This window comes from Callorhinus ursinus, unplaced genomic scaffold (genome assembly GCF_003265705.2).
Source record: "Callorhinus ursinus isolate GAN/ISIS: 27379988/994484 unplaced genomic scaffold, GSC_fseal_2.0 scaffold10, whole genome shotgun sequence".
NCBI lineage: Eukaryota > Metazoa > Chordata > Mammalia > Carnivora > Otariidae > Callorhinus > Callorhinus ursinus.
Genome location: NW_027397072.1, coordinates 73,705,569 through 73,727,063, shown reverse-complemented (window position 1 = coordinate 73,727,063; position 21,495 = coordinate 73,705,569). Strand labels below are relative to the sequence as shown.

Sequence of the window (21,495 nt, the reverse complement as noted above, 5' to 3'; positions counted from 1 at the left end):
CCAGGAAGGGAGGCGGCTGAGGGCTCAGGCAGCTGCGGAGGGAGTGCTTTGCTGGGCCTGGAATGAGAGAAGGGGGAAGACTCTGAGGGGAAGCACACTCTTATAAGCAAAAACTGTTAAGATGAAGCAAAACTGACAGAAAGCCTCAAGCCTGGATGAGGGAAAGAATTTTCTGGGGGGCAGGGTGGGGGAGGGGGGTAAGACATAAGTCACTAAGTCTAGTCTCTTCCAGCCTGTGTGTTAAAGAATCCGACCTATCTCGCAAAAGAGCTGCATTGGTTATTTATCATCTCTCACTTGGGCTGGTAAATAAGCCCCAACAGGGCTCCTGCCTCCAACCTCTCTGTCCCTCCAATGTGTTTTCCACACACAGTGACACCAGGATAATCTTTTAAAAGTCCAGCTCTCATAGTTTCACTCCTATTTAAAGTCCTTCAGTGAGCCCTCATCACCCACGCAGCAGAATTAGCCTAACTCCAGAGCCAGGCCCACTGTACCTCATAATCAGGCTCCATCCATTTTCTAGCTTCATCTGTGGTCATGCCCCCCACATCCCTCATACTCTATCACACTGAACCATGCGCAGTTCCTCTAACACAACTTGCTTTTTCACACCTCAGGGCCTTTGCATATGCCTCCCCCACCTCCTTTGCCTAAAGTGCTTTCTTTGGCTCAACTGCCAGCACCCCAAAAGCCTTCTGTGACCTTCTCTTCCTGTACCGTATTCTCACAGTACCTCTTATACAGCTCTAGGCGGGTACCTGCACCTTGTATCATTACCATTACAGGATCCTCATCTGTTTATGTGTCAATAACTAAAGGACAGGACCCGATTGTATTCTTTGCAGCCCAGCAGCTAGCAAAGGGCCTCACTCATTACTGGCATTCAGAAAATGTTCAGTAAATGACTGGACTCACAGCTCAAAAAGACCCACACAGAAGATACCCTTTGCAGAGATTATCTAGCTGACATGGACCCCCTTTCTCTGAGAAGTGCCCCCAGATGTCAACTGGACCAAACGTGAACATCTGACCTGAGCTGGGCCAAATGGATTTCTTCTCAGAAAAGTGGAATTGTAAGAGAAGAAGTTTATGTCTGGAACTATACCATGTAAACCTTAGAATGTAAATTTATGAAGCATGTATACTCTACTGTTGAAACTGTGCAGTAGAGAAAGTGACTCCTAAAGAAAGATGAAGCAACCAGATAGAGGATTTCAGATGGCTTTCTGAGTCCCCGGTCCAACCCTCTCCTGAGACCATAAGAGATTCCTGTACCCAGGCTTTGTGAGACACCCTGATTTCTAATAACCTGTCTCCTACTTTGTGTTTGAGCTTTACAACATTTCTGTTCCTGACCACATAAGACAAACTTTGTCCTTGGCAGAGTGGCTTGGGGTTTCTTTTCTTCAAAAAACCTTTATTTTAATACATAAACCAGACGGGCATAGATTAGACTGTAAATCAGCATACACATGCAGAACTAGCAACCTATAATTTACAGGGCCCAATGCAAAAAGAAAATGTGGGAATCCTTTGTTCAAAAAGTACAGTGAAAAGTCCTAAAAGATAAAGCTTTTTCCTTTCTTCTACAGTCTCTCTTTTGACTTGTCATTGTATTTATTTGCTATTTAATGGCTAAGTAAATAAAAATAAAAATTTTAAATCATCAACATGAATTTTACCATTTATCTTTATATTGTGAAATACCCGTATGGAGAATCACCAGAATTATACAATCTGTATTTCTTGGCTTCTGTTGGAGGATGTCTCAAACTGGCCAAAGAAATGAGCATAAGTCCCCCTAGACACTGAGCTGTCTGAGGGACTGGGATACTTTCCTCATAAGGTCCTGATGTTCCCAACCTGAGACCCAGGCCCAGCAAGCTTGACAACAGCTGGGTCCTCCTTCCCACCAGCCCTCACATCTATGTGCTATGCCCTGGCTGGGGTCAGGGAAGTCAAGCCAAATAGCTCCCATTCCAGTAGACCAGCTGACCCCACTCATAGCAGACAGGTGAATCCCAGGGTCTTTAAACCTCCACACCAGGATGTGCTCAGCATGTGGGAGGCAAGAAACTCACCCTCACCAAGTCACTTGCTGAATGTGCCATGGAGCTACCATTCTTGGACAGAGACAGCCACCACTGGGTCCAGCTCTAAGACTCTGCAGAGCATGCACACATGCTCTGACCCTCCCTGCATGCACACCCAGACCTCACAAAAAGCAGAAAGCAGCAATGTTGACTGGGTGAGGGAGGGGAAGGCTGGGTCTCAGGGCACCAGTAAGCTGGGAAATGAGCGGCCAAGAATCCATCCCAGGGAGGAGGGTAGGCTTTGGTATTTGGTACCGTGCATGAGCTAAGGCTCCAAGCCCTTGGCACATGCTCCAAAGTCCCATCAGTCTTCACTTACAAAACACATTTTCAAAGATAAAATTAAGACTTTCAAGTCAATGCTGTAGAGCATTAAACCCCAAGCACTGGGTTCTTTTGCGCATGGAACCCTATGTGACTATTTTGGTCACATGCCCATGAAGTTGGCCCTATACACACAAAAAAAGATCGCTAAACTTCATTAAATAACATAAATACAGAAAGCTGAAGCAAAAGAAAGAAAACACACTTCAGATAATATTAAAGAATTTTAGAGTACTCAGACCCACAAACCATTAATATCATTCACATCTCAACTGAAGGACAAGCTAAAGAGCAGATGTCTTTACTCCCTTCAACCTAGACTATCGAACTGACCAGAAGATGCGGCATGTATGGATAAACCAGAATTAGATTTCTAAGCATTTCCAAGTTTCATTGCAAAATATAATGCCTTTAGCTATTAAAAGGGTATTTCATGTAAGAAGATAGAATCCTATCAAAGCAACAAAGAAGAGGAAACCTGACTAGTTTCCTTTGCCCTAATAACGTATGCTTTTAATGGCTTAGCAATTCAACATGAGCTTCATTTGGCAGAGGCTTATATGAAAAACTTTCTGTTGGCATTGGCTCCAAACAAGGCTTTTCGTATTTCAGGCATCTTTTGTTGGGCTAAGAGATCCAGTCGACTTTCTAGGGTATTGGAAATCTTTATTCTCTGATTGCCACTGTAGACCTCCACACCTCCAGCTGCATTCATAGCCAGGTGCACCTCTTGATCAACTTGGACATCCACACATTTTTGGGAGACCATCATGTACTCGGGGATGGCTTTTTGCACTGCAGCCTCCACCAGGAGGATGTCCTGTGGCCTGCAGCGTACGATTACCATGGGCTCCAGCAGTCGGAGCAGACCCTGAAGCACTAGTTTATCCAGCAGTCCCTGGTAGATTTCTGGGTCGGCCACAATCCTGCTGAGTCTCAGCTTTGCATCATTCAGCAACTCTGAGACGAGGTCATCTCGGGCTCTCAGGACTTTCAGCCTTGCCTGATTCCTCATGGTGGACATCTGGATTTTCTTCTGCTGTTCTATCTGCTTCTCCTTCTTCTCATAATACTCCATAATCTTCAGTCGTTGGGTTTGCACAAGGCGTCCTTTCTCAATGTTGAACTCTTCCTCAGACTTGGCATCTATTTCTTCTGCCTTCTCATTGGCTTCCTGCTCAATGAAAGCCATCATGTGCTTAATCTGCTTCTGCACATCGACATCACTCAGGGCCATGGTTGCTCCTGGAAAGGGAGGTAGAGAGAAAACTTGCAGGCCTGCTGGTTCCTTTGATTTAGGGCAGAGTTTCAGGAATGACTTCAGAATTCGACTTCCTCAGCTATGGAGTGCAAAAGAGAAGGAAGGAGAGTCAGAGTCCAAAAGGAAGGATCATGGAGACTATCTGTTCAATGCTCATTTCACAGATGAGGAAACCGAGGCCCAGAAAGGAAAATAAACCTATCCCAGGTCATACCCGATAAGAACAGAGATGTGAACCCGGGTTCTCAGAGTTCTACCTCTACTACATTCACCACTTCCTTGTCATTAAATAATAAAAAAAATTAGGGTAGACTGAGTCCAGAAGTTTTTTAGACAGTGATGGCTTAAGACTCAATATAGCAAATTGAAGGGAGGAAATGCCAAATTAATACAGAAATAGGAAGTGTAGGCCCATTTTGGGTTGGAGAAGGCTGGGGAGAATTCTAAGAAACTCGTGGTCGGACAGGAGTCAATCCAGGAAGGCTGCCTGGAGGCAGAAAGCGTTCAAGATCCCTCAAATAATACAGAGGCAGAATACTGGTAGACAGATGGTGGCATCTTGGAGAGAAGTGGGAGGTGGGAAGGGTTGAAGGTAGTCTTTTCATTGGCAGTGTTTTCCAAACCTAGAAGTACATCTAAATCACCTAGGGAAACTCAGAAATACAGATTTCCAGGCTCCACTATGGACGACTGAATTAGAATCTCTGCCAATAGGGTCTGAGAATCCATATCTTAAAAAGCTTCCCTGGGATGCTTAATGAACTCAGGAAAATGATACATGAATAAAATAAGACTAGCAGCAGCAGCAAAGAGAAAATATTTTAAAAAGAACCAAACAAATTTTGGAGCTAAAGAATATAACTTAATTTGGAGAAGAATGAACCAGTAAATTCAAAGACAGTTCATTTGAAATTATCCAGCCAGAGACACACATTCAAAAAAAAAAAAAAAAAGTTAAGAAAACCTAGGGACATATGGGATATCATTAAGTGAATTAATATATGCAATATGGGAGTTCCAGTGACAGAAAGCGTATTTGAAAAATAATGGCCAAACACTCCCCAAGTCTGAGCAAGGAAATGGACATCCAGGTTCACAAATGAAAATGAGAAAGGAATCAAGTCATGTCAATAAAACCAGTCAACAAAATACCAAGTAAGGCAGCAAGAGAGGAAGAGGGGCAAAAAAGCTACAAGACATACAGCAAACAGTTAACAAAATGGCAATATCATGTTCTTCCCTATCAGTAATTACTTTAAATGCAAATGGATTAAACCCCCTAGAGTGGCTGAATAGATACATGTTTTTTTAAAGACTCAAATATACGCTGTCTATAAGATACTCACTTTAGATTTAAGGACACACATAGGCTGAAAGTGAAAGGATGGAAAAAGATATTCTGTGCCAATGGTAACCAAAAGAGAGCAGGAGTGGTCATACTTATGTCATACAAAATAGACTGTAAGTCAAAAACTGTCACAAGGGGGGAAAAAAAAAGACATATAATGATGAAAGTTCAATTGATCAGAAAGATATAACAATTATAAATATATGTATATGTACCCAATATCAGAGCACCCAAATATATGAAGCAAATGTCAGAACTGAAGGGAGTAATAGACAGCAATGCAATAATATTAGGAGATTTTAATATCCCATTTCAATAATGCATAGAATATTCAGACAGATCAACAAGGAAACACAGGTGCTTGAAAAAATTATAGAACAAATGGACTTAACAAATATAGACCTATCCAGAACAGTCGACCCAACAGCAACAGAATACACATTCTTCTCAAACACATGTGGAACATTTTCCAGCGTAGGTCACATTAGGTCATAAAACAAGTCTTAACAAATGTAAGAAGATTGAAATCATACCAAGTATTTTTCTGATCACAATGGAATGAAACTGGAAATCAATAGCGGAAGGAATACGAAAATTCACAAATATGTGGAAATTAAACAACACACTCTTGGAATAAACAATGAGTCAAAGAAGAAATCAAAAGAGAAATTAGAAAATATCTTGAGCCAAACAAAAATGAAATGAAAAACAACATACTGAAACTTATGGTATGTAGCAATAGCAGTACTGAGAGGGAAGTTTATAGCAGCCAATGCCTACATTAAAAAAAGAAGAAAGATCTCAAACAACCTGACTCTACACTTCAAGGATCTAGAAAAAGAAGAATAAACTAAGCCCAGAATTAGCAAAATAAAGGAAATAATAAAGATTAGTGGGACTCTTGGTTGGCTCAGTCAGATGAGTGTCTGACTCTTCATTTCGGCTTGGGTCGTGATCTCGGGTTTGTGGGATTGAGCCCCGAGTCAGACTTCACACTGGGCATGGAACCTACTTGGGATTCTCTCTGTCCCTCTCCCTCTACCCTTCTCACTCGCTCTAAATAAATAAATAAATATTTTAAAAAAATAAAGATTAGAGCAGAAATAAATGAAACAAAAATGGGAAAAAAGCAATAATACTAAAACTTGGTTTTTGAAAAGATAAAACTGGCAAACATTTAGCTAGACTAAAAAAAAAACTCAAATAAAATCAGAAATGAAAAATGAGTACTACTGCAGCCATGAAAATAAAAAAGGACTATAAAAGACTATCATAAACAGTTACATACTGACAAAGTGAAAAACCCAGAAGAAATAAATTCCTAGAAACATACAACCCACCAAGACTGAATTATGAAGAAACTGAAAATCGGAACATTTCTATAACTGGTGAGATCAGATCAGTAATCAAAAGCTTCCCAAGAAACAAAAGCCCAGACCAGATGGCTTCATTGGAGAATTCTACCAAAAATTTAAAGATTAATGCTAATCTTTCTCAAACTCTTCCAAAAAATTGAAGAATGGGAAACACTTCCAAAGTCATTTCATGAGGCTGGCATTATACCAAATGTGAAAGACACTGCAAGAAAAGATGACCACAGGCCAGTATTCCTAATGAAAATAGGTGCAAAATCCTCAACAAATACTAGCAAACCCAATTGAACAGCACATAGAAAGAATCTTACACCATAGCCAAGTGGTATTATCCCTGTGATGCAAGGATAGTTCAACATACAAAAATCTATCAATGTGATACACCACATTAACAGAATGAAGGATCAAATCACATGATCATTTCAATAGATGCAGAAAAGCATTTAACAAAATTCAACATCCTTTCATGATAAAAACACTCAAAAAAAACTAGGAATAGAAGGAAATTACCTCAGTATAAGACAGGCCAGGGCACCTGGGTGGCTCAGTTGTTAAGCGTCTGCCTTCGGCTCAGGGCATGATCCCAGGGTCCTGGGATCGAGTCCCTCATGGGTCTCCCAGCTCAGCGGGGGGCCTGCTTCTTCCTCTCCCTCTGCCTGCCGCTCTGCCTACTTGTGCTCTCTCTCTATCTCTCTGTCAAATAAATAAATAAAATCTTAAAAAAAAAAAAAGACAGGCCATATATGAAAAGCCCACAGCTAACATCATACTCAACAGTGAAAATCAGAAAGATCTAAGTCTTTCCTCTAAGAAAGATCTGTCTTTCTTCTAAGATCAGGAACAAAACAAGGATGCCCACTCTTGCCACTTTTATTCAACATATTATTGGCAGTCTTAGCTATAGCAATTAGACAAGAGAAAGAAATAAAAGGTTTTCAAATCAGAAAAAAAGAGGTAAAATTATCTCATATCTTACATCTTATATCTAGAAAACCCTAATGATTCTACAAAAAAAAAAAACCCAGTTGGAACTAATAAAAAAATTCAGCAAGTTTGCAGGATGTGAAATCAACATACAAAAATCAGTTGTGTTTCTGACTAATAATGAGTAATGCAAAAAGGAAATTAAGAAAACAATCCTATTCGATATGATGCTAAGTGAAATAAGTCAGTTCGAGAAAGACAAACACCGTATGATTTCACTCATATGTGGAATTTTTTTTAAAGATTTTATTTATTTATTTGAAAGAGAGAGAATTAGAGATAGAGAGCACAAGAGGGAAGAGGGTCAGAGGGACTCCCCACTGAGCAGGGAGCCCGATGCAGGACTCGATCCCAGGACTCGAGGATCATGACCTGAGCCGAAGGCAGTCGCTTAACCAACTGAGCCACCCAGGCACCCATCATATGTGGAATTTAAGAAAGAAAACAAGTGAATAAACAAAGAAACAAGAGACAAAACAACCAGACTCTTAAATACAGAGAACAAAGTGGTTGTTGCTAGAGGAGAGGTTGGTGGGGGGTTGGGTGAAATAAAAGGAATTGAGAGTAATGAGCACTGAGAAATGTATAGAATTGTTAAATCATTATATTGTACACCTGAAATTAATATAACACTGTGTTAATTATACTTGAAGAAAAAAATTAAGTGAGTTGATTATGTAAAGTGCTTAGAACAATGCCTTGGCACATAATAAGTGTTGATATTATTTGTATTACTAAAAAAAGAAGAGAAAGAAAAGAAAACAATCCCATGTATAATATCATCAAAAAAAATACTAGGAATAAACTTAAACAAGGATGCTAAATGCTTGTACACTAAAAGCTCAAAACACTGCTGCAGGAAACTAAATAAGATGCAAATAAATGGAAAGACAGGCTATGTTCATAGATTAGAAGAATTAATATCAAGATATTCATACTAACCAAAGCGATCTACAAATTCAGAGCAGTCTCTATCAAAGTCCCAACAGCATTTTTTGAAGAAATAGAAAAAACAATTCTAAAATTCATATGGAACCACGAAGGACCCTGAATAGCCAAAATGATCTTGAAAGAGAACAAAGCTGAAGGCCTCACACTCATGACTTCAAAACATATTACAAACCTATGGTAATTAAAACAGTATGGTACTGGCATAAAGACAGAAATATAGACCAATGGAGCAGAATAGAGAGCCTGGAAATAAACTCACACATATATCATAATGTGATCTTTGACAAAGGACCAAGACTACACAATGGGGAAAGGACAGTCTTTTCAACAAATGGTGCTGGAGAAATTGGATATCAGCAAGCAAAAGAATAAAATTGGACCTTTATCTTCTACCACACACAAAAACCAACTCAAAATGGATTAAAGACTTATACATAAGACCTGAAACCCATAAAACTCCCAGAAGAAAACATAGGGTAAAATCTTCATAATATTGGTCTTGGCAATGATTTCTTGGCATGACACCAAGCTCAGGCAATAAAAGCAAAATAGACAAACGGGACCACATCAGACTCAAAATCTGCACAGCACAGGAAACACAGTGATGAGGCAATCTATAGAATGGGAGAAAATTTTGCAAACCATATATCTGATAAGGGGTTAATATCTAAAATATACAAGAAACTCCTACAACTCAATAGCAAAGAAAAAAGAAAAAAATTTTAATGGGCAAGGGATTAGACATTTCTCCAAGGAAGACATACAAATTCCCAGAAAGCATGTGAAAAAAATGCTCAACATCACTAACATCACGGATCTGCAAATAAAAGCCAAAATGAGATGCTACCTTACACCTGTTAGGATGGCCATTGTCAAAAAAACAAAAAACAAACAACAACAACAAACAACAAAAAAACAAGTGTCAGCAAGGATGTGGAGAGACTGAAACCTTTGTGCGCTATTGCTGGGAATGTAAAATGGTGTAGCACTTATGGAAAATAGCACAGAGATTCCTCAAACAGTTAAAAATAGGACTGCCGTATGATCCAGGATTCCCACTTCCGGGGATTTATCCAGAAGAATTAAAATCAGGATCTTGAAGAGACATTAGCACTTTCATGTTCACTGTAGCACTATTCACAATAGCCATGAGATGGAAACAATCTAAATGTGCTTCCATCACCAATGAATGGATAAAGAACATGTGGTATATACATAGAATGGAATATCATTCAACCTTTAAAAGAAAAAGAAAATCCTATGGATGTTGCAACGTGGATGAATCTTGAGGCTATTATGCTAAGTGAAATAAGTCAATCACAGAAGGACAAATACTGCATAATTCTATTTGCATGAGGTGTCTAAAGTAGTCAAACTCAGAAGCAGAAAGTAGAATGCTGGTTGTCCAGGACTGGGGATAGGGAAAATGGGCAACTGCTATTCAATGGGAATAGAGTTTCAGTCATGCAGGTCTAGATATCTGTCGTGTAACAATGCAGATACAAGTAACAATACTGTACTATGCACTTAAAAATTTGTTAAGAGGGTAGGTCTCATGTTATGTGTTTTTTTACCACAATTAAAAAAGAAAAGATAGAATGCCATCCCAGAAAGATGCACACTACTCACCAAGTTTGGTGGTAAAACAACCCAGCATTTGTGAAGAAGACCAAGACTTAGGGTTGGAAGTCTTACAAACTGTCCCATTGTTTTAGGATGTAATTAAAAAAAAAAAAAAACTGCACTTTTGTAAACAGAGAACTACATTCTCTGCTCCTAACTGAGACAATTAAATGGTTTTTTTTAAGTCTTCCTGGGTAACCCTGGTTGGTCAACAGCTTTGGGAGCCGCTACGAACGAAAGCAGAGAGAGTGGGAGATGCAGGAAGCCCTAGGTTATGTTGTAGAGGAAACAATGTACCCGACGAACCCTTACCCAGTGTCCTGCCAAGGGTCAGCCTTCGCTCTGGCGCTAGGAGTCTGCGCACGGAATGTGGAACTTGGAACGCGCACCGGAGCCTGGCACTGTTACTGCCTTCTCTCTGCAGAGAGACCTTCACCGTCTGACCAGGCGACTCAAGTCCAAAGAGCCAGGCTGTCACTGGGGAAGGCTGGCCAAGCCTGCCAAAAGGAGGCCAAGAGGGATTTCCTTGGCACACAGGCCAGGCTGGGGGCTACCCTTGCATACTCGGAATGGCAATGAAGTGGGCACAAGGCGGGCTTCAGCTCTGGGGTGGGCTCGTTTTCTCCAAGCCCTCAGAAACAGATCTGTGTGTGAACCCAGGCAGCCAGCTTGTTAATTGACTAATGAAAAATACAGCTGTCATGTTGGCAGATCATGACCTTCTTTCCCTGTACGTGGGTTGCACGGGAAGCCAAATTCAAAGGTTGTTTCATAAGAAACCAGAGCAAGCAAAATTTGCCAGATGCTCTTCAAGAGTGCCACGCCCAACCCAGGGGCTGCTCCGCTCCCGTCTGGTCGGTGAAGACCTCCTTCCTAAGACCAAATAGGGCTTGTGTGGGCATCGTCGGCTTCCACGACATGGGTGCTGGAGTCAGGCTTCTGGAATCAGATCCCAGTTCTGCATTGACCATTTCCATGACTTTTGGAAAGCAGTTCACACCTCAAAAGCCTCCGGGCTCTCGTCTTGCAGGCATACCCATAGCACCCACCTGGTGGGATCATCATGAGGATCAGATAGAAGGAGCGAATGTTCAGCATCATGCCTTCTGCAGCGTTCCTCTTCACGCCTGTTGGTGGTGGTTCTCCTTTCTACTACTATTACTACCAGCTCTTCTCTGCTTTAGCCTGTATGCCCGTCACAGTCACTCTTTGTGTGTATAGAGTATTTATGACTGATTTGATTTCCACTCCCAAAGTAAGTGGAAACACACCCGGGTCTTGCCTCCTGGTATGAAACTTCGTAGCCCTGCCCGGAGCTTGGGAACCTCCCCACACTCTGTGGCCCCCTTACCCACGGCCTCAGGTGACCAGCCACATCCTTGGCAATGGCGGGTGAAGTCCTGAATTCCAGGGCACTTGGGCGGGGGGTGGTGGGCTGAGATGTCATCTCACAGACTGGCACTCAGGACCGTCCCTGAACCTGATGTCCTGAGTTCCCACCTCCTACTGCACTCCCGCCTCAAAAGAGCTTGTCAGCACTGGACCTGACAGCAGCTGCAGGGTGGGGCAGGGCTAAAGTCAGGGACTGAGCAAGTGTCTCTGCTGGAATGCGGGTGCCGCGTAATGTGTCTGGCAGATAGAACTTCCAGTCTGTCTGGGATGGGGATTTATGAGCCCACATGGTCCTGGGGCTTGAGCAAAAGAACAAAACAAACCAAGAAATGTGAAACGCACATGTATGCTCTTGCTGAGGCCACAGACCCCTCCGTGCCAATGAGGCAGGCTCCCACTGGAATGGCACCCACCTTGCCCTTGCTTGGGGCTGGGGGCATCATCCAGGGCTCTCCAAGCCAGTCCTATTCTCGTGAACTATTCAGCACCAGGGTCCCTGCATTGTCTGCCTCCCCCCCCCCCAACACATCAGGCTCAGTCCCACCCAACGGCTTTTTTGGATCACGCCATTCTCTTGGCTAAAAAGCCCTCCTCTGCTTCCCTCTGCTTACCTAAATCCCACTGTATCTTCGAGGCCCAGTTTGAGCCCCACCACCTCCTCGACCTCTGGACTCCTCAAAATAAGACAGCATGGTCTATTTTCTAGATATAATTCAGAGCTGGAGTCCATGTCTTTTGTTGCTCCAGGTATTTTGCTTCCTCTAGGAAATTCCTTGAGGACAAAGAGTTCCTTCCCTAGCAGGGGCTGGATGGAGATAGGAACTGGTTAAACATGGATCGATTGGATTAAGGGCTTGGGAGTACAGGGCTGGAGGAGGGCGGCGGGGGGGGCGGGCGGGGGGAGCTTCCTTCTTTTTTCTTTTTTTTTCTCATCTTTTTTATTGTGAAATATAACACACATTCAAAAAAGCATCTCAAACATAAATGTATGGCTTAATGAATTATTATGAGACAAGTACCCTGTAACCATCACCCAGGTCAAGCAATAGAACCATGCTAACACCCCCAAAATCCCTCCTTATGACCTTGGGGAAGGAGACGTTTTCAAAACTGCTGCCTCGGCATCCATGGGCATAGGAGGGGTCCTTCGAGGATGTGTGTACACTTGGAAATCTCTCTTCTCTGGACCTCGCTTCTGTTGGCCTGTGTGTACCCTGCAAAGTGCAGCATCCCCAGCACCATGACAGAGAGGGGAGGCAGGAGTGCCTGGTGGGCAAACTCTGTCTGTCCATCTGGAGCCGTGCCCAGACCCTGCAGCAACTGTTCTTCATTCCAGCTGGGGTTTGTAAGCAAGTCTGAGGGCAGACATGTCTGTGTGTGGGCTCCCTACCCTAGCCAAAAGAAAGGAAGCGCTGAACGTGGGCCTCCAGACACATAGAGATGACAGAGTGAGGGAGGAAAGGGGCTTTCCAGAGCTTGGAGCACAGGGTAATTTGCAGAGCCCAGGAAGTGGGTGAGGAAATTTAGAAGAAAAATGACTCCTTTGGGGGAATTTCAAATACTAAATACGTGGGAAGGGGGCATCCCCTTTTTTTTCATTCAACAAATATGGGTTGAATACCTATTATGTGCCAGGCACTGGAGATCAAGAACAAGGCAGACGCCAGCCCCATCTCCCAAGCCCACAATGTAATAGGGAAAAGGAACAGGTAAGTAGGTCTTCGCCTTACAGTCTGGTGTGTTAGGAACCAGCAGTTGCCAGAAAGTTAAGTGAATGAAGGGATGTAATCCCTAAGGCCCCTTCCAAGATCATCATGCGCTCTTCTATAATGTTTCGCCCTTTGGACAGGTAAGCTGGGTAATGGGTGGTCTGAGACATACCATCAGTGACAACAGACACCTCACTTTGAAGGCAGGTGCCCCAGACAAGATAGTGAGTTGGTAGAATTCATTAAGGAGAATTTATCCAAATAGACAAGAATCGCTCAAGTCTTCATGGACATCCTACTCTAAGCAACACCTTCGAGTTTCCAGAGAGGTCCTTGGCTCAGAAATGTAGAGAGGTGCCTGGCACCCAAAATAGGTTGGGATGGCAGCCAGGAAAAGAAGCAGGCTGCAGCTTCAGCTGAAGGAGCAGTCCGGCGAGCAAGGGCTCATCCAGGAGGGAGAGGTCAAGATGGGCATGAAGGGTGGCCCCTTTCGATGGACAGAAAGAGTGAGCTAGTCCAGAGAGGGAATGCTGTGGGCAAAGGCATGATGGTGGGCATGTGCAGGAGGACTGGTTTGGGCAGAAGCAGACAGGCCCACGGTGGCAGTGGGAGTGAGCCATGTCCAGAAAGAAGGTTGGAAGTCAGCTGGGGAAGGTGTGAAATGCCCATGACTGAGAGCTGGAGCACTGGGTAAAGGAGACTCATCAAAGGCTTCTGAGCAGAGCTGTAACTTGGCCAAACCTGGATTTAGGAAGGTTAGCCTGGTGGTGACAGAGGCAAGGAGAGTCTGGCTGTAAGCCAAATGCCGGGTCGAGACTGCACGGATGAGCACCTAGACAAGAACACAGGGAGGAAGGTCTGGGATGGGAGGAGATGTGGCCGAAGAGCCGGCAGCTTTGATGGCGCAGGGGCTGGCCCCTGGAGGCACTGGCTGCAGCTCTGTGCACAGGACCAAGCGGCTCAGCTCAGGGTAAAGATGCGGGAGAGGGGCCATTCTACCTGCAGCTCTCTCTGAAGCAAGCTGGGGGGAGGGGGGGAGGCGGAGAAAGCAAAAGTCAGAGAGTTCATTTCATCCGAAAATAAAAGGAGACACCCAGAGAGAAAATCCGAAGTGGCCATAAAGCTTTAGCTCTGTTTCAGTGGCTGGGGACTGATGGGCCACATACAGTTTTATCCAGGAACTCCATCCCAGTGGCAAAGCAGGCTTTGGTTGGGGCCAGAGAAAGCGAATGCGAACAGGAGCCCGGCAGGTCATATGAACGAGAGAACCAGGCAGGGTCAGAAACGTTCCTCCCCAAATACTTTACATTACGAATTCACAGCTTAATTTCTCCTTTTCAAACATCTGCAGGAAGGTTTCTTCAAAGCAGCCATCTTCTCCCCAGGAGGAATCTGCTTCAAAGTTGCATAGCTAAAAGGTTTTCAGTGATGGTTTCCCCCCAAAAGAGAAGCCCTTCCGTTCCACCTCTGGCTAAAGGGCCCCTGTCACCCTTTCTTCCTAGAATCACACTCCTTGAGCTGCCTGTGGGGAGGCGGGCACAGGCCGCCTTTTTGCCCCGGAAAGCCTCCCCAGGGGCTGAGGGTGAGTATGAGGTCAGCGAGAAGCCCAGGGGCACAAACACTTGGAGGGAGCTGGCTGGCCAAGGCTCCAGCCTGTGAGCTATGGTCAGGGACAGTCTCAAGAGAGTGCAGGTGCTCTGCTTGCTCAGAAACACACAGGAACAATGTTTGCCAGTACTCCTCAGCTCAGGGGACACATTCAGATGGCAAGCGCTGCTTTAATATTGATTTAAGTCTCACTGTTGCAGGTCCTGACTGGCCTCAGCTCTGCTGCGAGACACAGCTCAAGCCCTGACCCAGGGAAGGGTGTGGCTTGCCAGGAAGAGAACGTATCCATCCAACTCTGTCCCTCACCATGCACAGAGACTTCCACGATGACCCTGTTGGAGAAAGTACTATTTCTGAACCCTCCCCCATACTCATCTTAACCCTTCCCACAAGCAGTAGAGTGACAATAATTATTTGTTGGACCCGTAGATGAATGATAGGTGATGAGGACATTGTCTCCCCTATAGATTGTCACAACCACAGGATTTGCAACCCTCTTTCAAACAAAAGACAGAGGCATGTGAGGTTGGGAAAAGGGTCTGCGGTGGCCTGCCCCAGACGGACACCTCCTTGTATCCTGTCCACATTCCTGGAACACAAAGCTCAATAAGAACTTTTAAAATGTAACTTGTTTAAATGAGTTTGTCCAGGGCCCTCTGGTTGAGTTTCTTCTACTCAGATTGGTGACTAGAAGGCCCAGGCAGGCTCCCACAATCCTAACCCATTCCCCAATCAGGGATGACCCTCGGTATAATTAAGACTAACCCACCAGAGCGATCCTGCCTCAGTTGGAACAGGGTCTTGAAAGACCTCTGCTCTGTCAGGCATTAACTCTTTAGATGTTGAATCAGAAGGTCAGAAGGAGCCAGGAAAAGGCCTGGAGTGATGGGGGCAAGGTCGGGGCATTCAGGGCCGGGCAGCATTTACCAACCAACATGCATTATTTCAGAACTTTACAACCTATTGGGCCGAAGGGGTGGAAGGTGAGCCCTGCCCCTATGGAAACTACTGGAAATTCCCAGCCTTCACTGAAGGGCTCCAGAGCCCACAGTTTAGGACTCAGCTGCTGTGTTGCATGCTCTGTTTTATTTCCTCAGTCTTTTGGTCTCTGTGTTTTGTCTGCATTGTTTCCAGTGCCATGTCTTCAATGTGACAGGTACTTTCCTCTACCATGTGCCACCTGTGAAATTTTCATTTCAGGTATTGTAGTCTTCAACTCTAGAAGTTCAATTTGGTTCTCTCTCTCTATCTTCTGTTCCCTTCCTCCCCATGTTCACATTTTCCTTTAAATCCTCGTATATAATTATAATGCCTCTTTAGGTCCTTATCTGCTAATTTCACTATCTCTGTCATTTCTGGGTTTGTTTCCATTGACTGATTCTTCTGCCAATTACATTTCCTTACTCTTTTGCATGTCTGGTAATTCTTGACATTCTGAATTTTGTGTTGTTGAATGTCTGTATTTTGTTGTTGTCCTTTAAAGAGTCATGAAATTTGTTTCGGCTGGCAGTCATGATCATAGTGGGCGAACTTAGCTTTTTGAGGCTTGCTTATAAACTTTGTTGAGGGGACATCTACAGGTACTTTTATTCTAGGGCTAATTTAGCCCTTCTACTCACGGATAACTTTTCTGGAGTTTCTCTGAATTTTCTGGACATTGAACAAGATCTCTCCACATTGGCTGGTTGAAAGTCAAACACGTCCCAGCTGTGTGTGAGTCCTGGGAACCAGCCCATGCTCCCTGGCTGTCCCTTAGCTAGCACTGAGGGGTTTCACGGTATGTATGTGCAACTTAGTATTAGCAACACTCTCAGAAGGGTAGTTCTGGAGTCTTTGTTGCTGTCATAGTCCCTCCTCTCTGACACTCTGCCTTGAAAAGTCTTCTCAGCCGTCTGTCTCCTCAACTCGGTAAGACCGCTATTGTCTTTAGGTTCCCCCTCATTGGCTGCAATTCAAAAGGTACTTCCACCAGAAATTTAGGGTGACAGCAGAGCTTGTCCCATTTGTTTCTTTCTTTCAGGAATCATAGTCCTTTGCTAGGTGCTGTCCAATATCTGAAAACAGTGATATCATATATTTTGTGCAATTTTCCAGTTTCTTACATTCAGAAGGTATTATAGGTGGAATGTATCCCCCCTAATGCCTAATGTGATGGGGTTAATAGGTGGGGTCTTTAGGAAGTGATTAGTCATGAGGGAAGAGCCCTCATGAGTGAGAGTAGTGCCCTTATAAAAGAGGCCCAGCAGAGCTCTCTCTCCCCTTCCTCCATGTGAGGATACAACAAGAAGTCTGCAACCCAGAAGAGGGCCCTCACCCAACCGTGCTGGTAAACTGATCCCAAACTCCCAGCCCCTAGAACTGTGAGAATTAAGTTTCTGTTGCTTATAACCTACCAGTCTGTGGTATTTTGGTATAGCAGCCTGAATGGACTAAGACAAAAGGTAGTCTGTACTTGGGTATGGTAGAAATGGGAATCTCCAGTCCCTCTGCATGAAGCGCGGTCAATACAGTGATGTGCTCTTCCAGCCCCTTCTCAAGAGGCTGCCTTGCAAGGAACAGAAGCTGTCTGTGGCTGATTGAACAGACAAGGAACCTCAAAGGATCATGGTAGCTCACAGGATTGCGGAAGGGCCAGAGAAGCTGCTCAAGACTGTCTTTATAGGAACCATGCCCGACACATGCCTCAGACACTATTCTGATGAGAAAAACCACTTCTGGTACCATTGCTGCCACCAAACTCTGGACAGTCAGTGTGTAAAGCTGTCACTTCTGCACCAGAAACTTAAATATACCACAGGCACCACCACTACCGCCTACCCTTAGGTGCCACTTCCTGTCAGGAACTAGATTGCGTACCCACCGCTAAAGCTGCAGTCCCCACACAGACTGTGCCCTGTGTTTAACTCTAGTTGCCCTAGCTCTAGAGTCTGACAGGGAAAGCAAGAGTCTGTAATCTTCAGCCTCCATAAGGGATGATCTTTTCTTCCCACCAAGACTCATGAAGGGGAAGAGTCCCACCATTCAAAATGTCATCGTGATGCTGAGTGGCTAAAACATCCACATGGAGGAACTTCCATTAGTGAGTCTTGGATGGCTTTCTGGCACTCTTAGTACTGAAGCATGGAATAAAATCACTGATTTCATTCCTGGAAGAGGGATCTGTGATCCAGTCTCCTTTGGAGCTTATGAGAAGGGGTTGCTCCTAGATCATATGAGTATTCCATGCCAACAACCTCGAGGGAAGCATCCTTTTCTATAGGTCAGCAACTGGTAGCAACACCATCAGTTATAATGACTGGTCTTCTGACCTCAGATTGCAGAAGAAGACAGGAATTAAGATGGCAAAATATTATTCATGGTTCTTGAGCCAAAATTCTCAGAGGCTGGGTCATACTTCTGAGTTTCTGGTATGTAATGAACTGGAAAAAAGGGATCTGGCTATATTCTAGAAGTATAATGAGAAATGAAAACCAAGTGAGCCAATCTTACTGGATCTATTTATTGTTCCGATCATTAAGGGCCATTGATGTTTTTCAAAAATTTAAAAAAATGTTTTAAAGATTTTATTTATTATTTGACAGAGAGAGACACAGCGAGAGAGGGAACACAAGCAGGCGGAGTGGGAGAGGGAGAAGCAAGCTTTTCGCTGAGCAGGGAGCCCCATGCGGGGCTTGATCCCAGAACCTGGGATCATGACCTGAGCCGAAGGCAGACACTTAATGACTGAGCCACCCAGGCGCCCCTGGACCATTGACCTTTAAGAAATGCTACAATGTTTAAGCCATTACTAACATCTGAGCTAAAAAAAAGTATGCAAGTTACATCATGTCTGAGTCCTAAGAAAAAAGGGTGCTGACAGGAGGTTTTAAAGAAAAGAGTAGTGGGTATAGTATATGGCATGATGCTATGAAGGTGGGCCAAGTAGAGTCTGGGAAGCAGGAGAGCCCTAGAGAGAGAAGAGGCTTCCATCTGAAAATACTGGGCATGTGTGGAGGAAAGAAGCACAACAGAAGACAGGACAGCCCAGGGAAATGATGATAACCATTCTACCTCCTTACCAATAATTCTAAGAAAGAGGTTCAGAGGGTGGAGAAGAGTACCTACTATAGGCCAAGAATTAGGGATTCAGAGTGAGCACAAATTTAGGTATTGACAAACCAACTCACTGAAATTTGGAACAAATAATGGGTTTGACTTGGATCCTTCTCACTTCTCCCTCCCTCGAATTTTGCTTCTGCTAAAGTTCTTTATTTCTAGTATAGCTTGGGGAGGCCTAGGAACCTTGGTACATGATAATCCTGATGGAATGGAATTGCTAGTTGCCTCCCCAGCGCACATCCCCCCCATACCTGCCACCCACTGTGGGGGAACCACAGAATCTGAGTGGGAGCAAAGCTCTGGCCTTGGGTGGGCCCCGATAGGCCCGATCAGGGGAGTCCCAACCCCTTGTCACAACGATGGTTTCCGGGATGGGCAGTAGCCCAGGTGTAAGGCAACAACTGTCTGACATCCTGTTGGTCACCATGACTGGTTCAGGGATAAACCAAGCTGATCTGATCAGAGGAAATCCAAACTTCTGTGCAACGAGTGAGTCAAGAGAAACTCTCTCTCCTCCTGGGCAGTGTGGTGTAAAAATAGAGCCAGAGTTTTGATCAAGCCATGTCTGAAGCTCGAGTGACTTCTGGATGGATGTTTTGACTAAAGAAGTCCATATACTTCCTTTGCTGGTGAAGCCAATTGGGTTGACTTTTCCATTTCTTGCAACCCAAAGCATCCTAGCCTAGAGACCAAATGATCTATTGGAATTCATTTTTCTGTTTCTGGGGTAGATGTGAGGGGACACAAACGAAATGTCTAAAAAATGAATATATTTTAGAGCCTTACTGTCCTTCTGGAGTTCTACTCTGAGCTTGGTTTAAGCAGTTAGTTGCAAGGTTAGGAACAGGAGATGGGAAAGTATTGAAAAGTGAGCAAGAAGCCCAATGAAGGAGTAGAGAAAATAAAAACAGGAGTTTAAAAAGCAAAAGAGAGGGAGAAGGTCAGTTCAAACAGAGTTAGCCTCCTCTTCTGCATGCTGTGTTACCAAGCCCAGTGGATTCTGTCATCTACATAGCCCTGATCCCCAGGGCCTCCTCTTTATTTTCACAGCGATGCTCAGTTCAGACCTTCATGACCTCTCTCCTTCTCATGCTCTCTGCCTTCACTCTCATGCCCTCCAAATTTATCTTCTACACCACCACCAGAGTGATCTTCTCAAAACAGAGCTCTAAACTTGTCGTTCTCCTATTGAAAAACTTTTGATGGCTCCCTCCTGTGGAACGTGGGAAATAGCTGAGCTTTGAAGACAGATCATTTTGAAATCTATCTCTGCCACTTACCAGCTGTGTGGCTTTGGGCAAATTTCTTCATTTCTCTGTACATCACCAATCTCAGCTATAGGCAGGATTCCTTTGGTTACCAGTGACAGAAAATGACCCTATACTCATTAGGCAAAAGAGGAGGAAAAACTCATGAACTCAAGTGACCAACTTAAGAACAATAGTACAACAGGGTCTCAGGGATTAACTAGAAGCAGAACTCACAAATAGCCTGTATTGTCTCTGCCTTTTTGAGGGGTGGTGGTGAGGGAGGATTTGTATTTCCATTTTTGTTGCTCTCTGCATTTTAGCTTTATTTTCTTGGATTGGATATTTCGTGAATGGCTGAAACATGAAACACGAAACATGAATGACCAACAGCTTCCAGGCTCACATCTTCTAGTTTAGTTAGCAAAACAGGGGAGACTCCTGTTTTGAATCCCAAATTCAAATCTTTCAGGAAGGGCTCTGACTGTCCCATCTTGGATCAAGCACCCAGCCAGGGCTAATCAACAGGGGTCAGGAGCAGGATGTGTAAGATAGCAGCTTCTATTTAAACCACATGATCACAGAGAATAAAGGAGAGAGAACATTTAGCAGAAGCAAATGGTCTGCTCTGGATAGGCAGACAACCCAAGAGATGTTCTCTACAAATTTTTATCTCGTGTGGTTGTTTTGGGGGCCAAAGAAGAAGACCCACATAGATGAGTACCAAGTACCCACACAATATCTGGGCACAATACACAGCTCCATAAATTCTCAATTAAGTTCCCAGTTGAATACAAACCAGTTTCCCTGCACCACTAATCCTCTACTCTGTCCACTCTAGATGGTTCACCAATTCCAAAAAAATTGTGTGCTGTGTCTTCCTACCCTGTGCAGGGCTGCCTTTCCTAGCCATTCTTATCTTACTCCTATTAAGCCTCTTAAACCCTAGGCCCTGGTCCCTTTCTGTAAATCCTTCCTCAGCAGACATATAGCTAGGTGCTAACAACCTTCTCTGCACTTCCAGAAGGCTGTTCCTTAGCCTCCAGGATAGCACTGACGGCATTATATAGTAATTACCTGTTTGCTCATCAGCTTGTTTCCACCCCCCTTTCTGGCGACTGTGGCTTTCCAGCTCTTCGTCTCACGTCCAGGAATAAAGCCTGGCATCTAGTGGACCTCAGTAAATACTTGTGAAATGAAACACTGGATGAATCAATGAAGAGGAGGAAGTAGAGGGAAAAGCAGGGAAGGCTAAGGACAGATGTCATTCTCACACAGACCTGTGTGTGTTTTGACATTTGCAATCACAAAGGCACAAACGCAAGCACGGAGTCTATGGGATGCTTAGAAACAAAGTTGCCTCTTGTCCCTCCAATCCTGTTGGAAAACTGTTTTTTGGTGTTTTGTTTTGGTTTGGGTGTGTGTGTGTGTGTGTGTGTGTGTGTGTGTGTGTGTGTGGTTTGATTTTGTTTTAACCACTT

At 44.1% G+C, this 21,495-nt stretch overlaps 1 protein-coding gene across 3 annotated transcripts; it reads right to left on the bottom strand.

The window, feature by feature from the left end:
- Window positions 1-2,903: 2,903 nt before the first annotated feature.
- Window positions 2,904-10,319, bottom strand: ATP6V1E2 (ATPase H+ transporting V1 subunit E2). Of its 3 annotated transcripts, none has more exons than XM_025868750.2 (2): window positions 10,273-10,319; window positions 2,904-3,760 (listed from the first exon to the last, which is right to left on the bottom strand). In XM_025868750.2, exon 2 carries the CDS (start codon window positions 3,655-3,657, stop codon window positions 2,977-2,979), a length of 681 nt encoding a protein of 226 aa, XP_025724535.1. In that variant the 5' UTR covers window positions 3,658-3,760; window positions 10,273-10,319; the 3' UTR covers window positions 2,904-2,976. The 3 variants fall into 3 exon arrangements, with proteins under 3 accessions (XP_025724535.1, XP_025724537.1, XP_073752981.1); XM_025868752.2 differs by having other exon boundaries at window positions 2,904-3,665; window positions 10,273-10,313; XM_073896880.1 differs by lacking the exon at window positions 10,273-10,319 and adding an exon at window positions 6,913-7,052.
- Window positions 10,320-21,495: the final 11,176 nt, after the last annotated feature.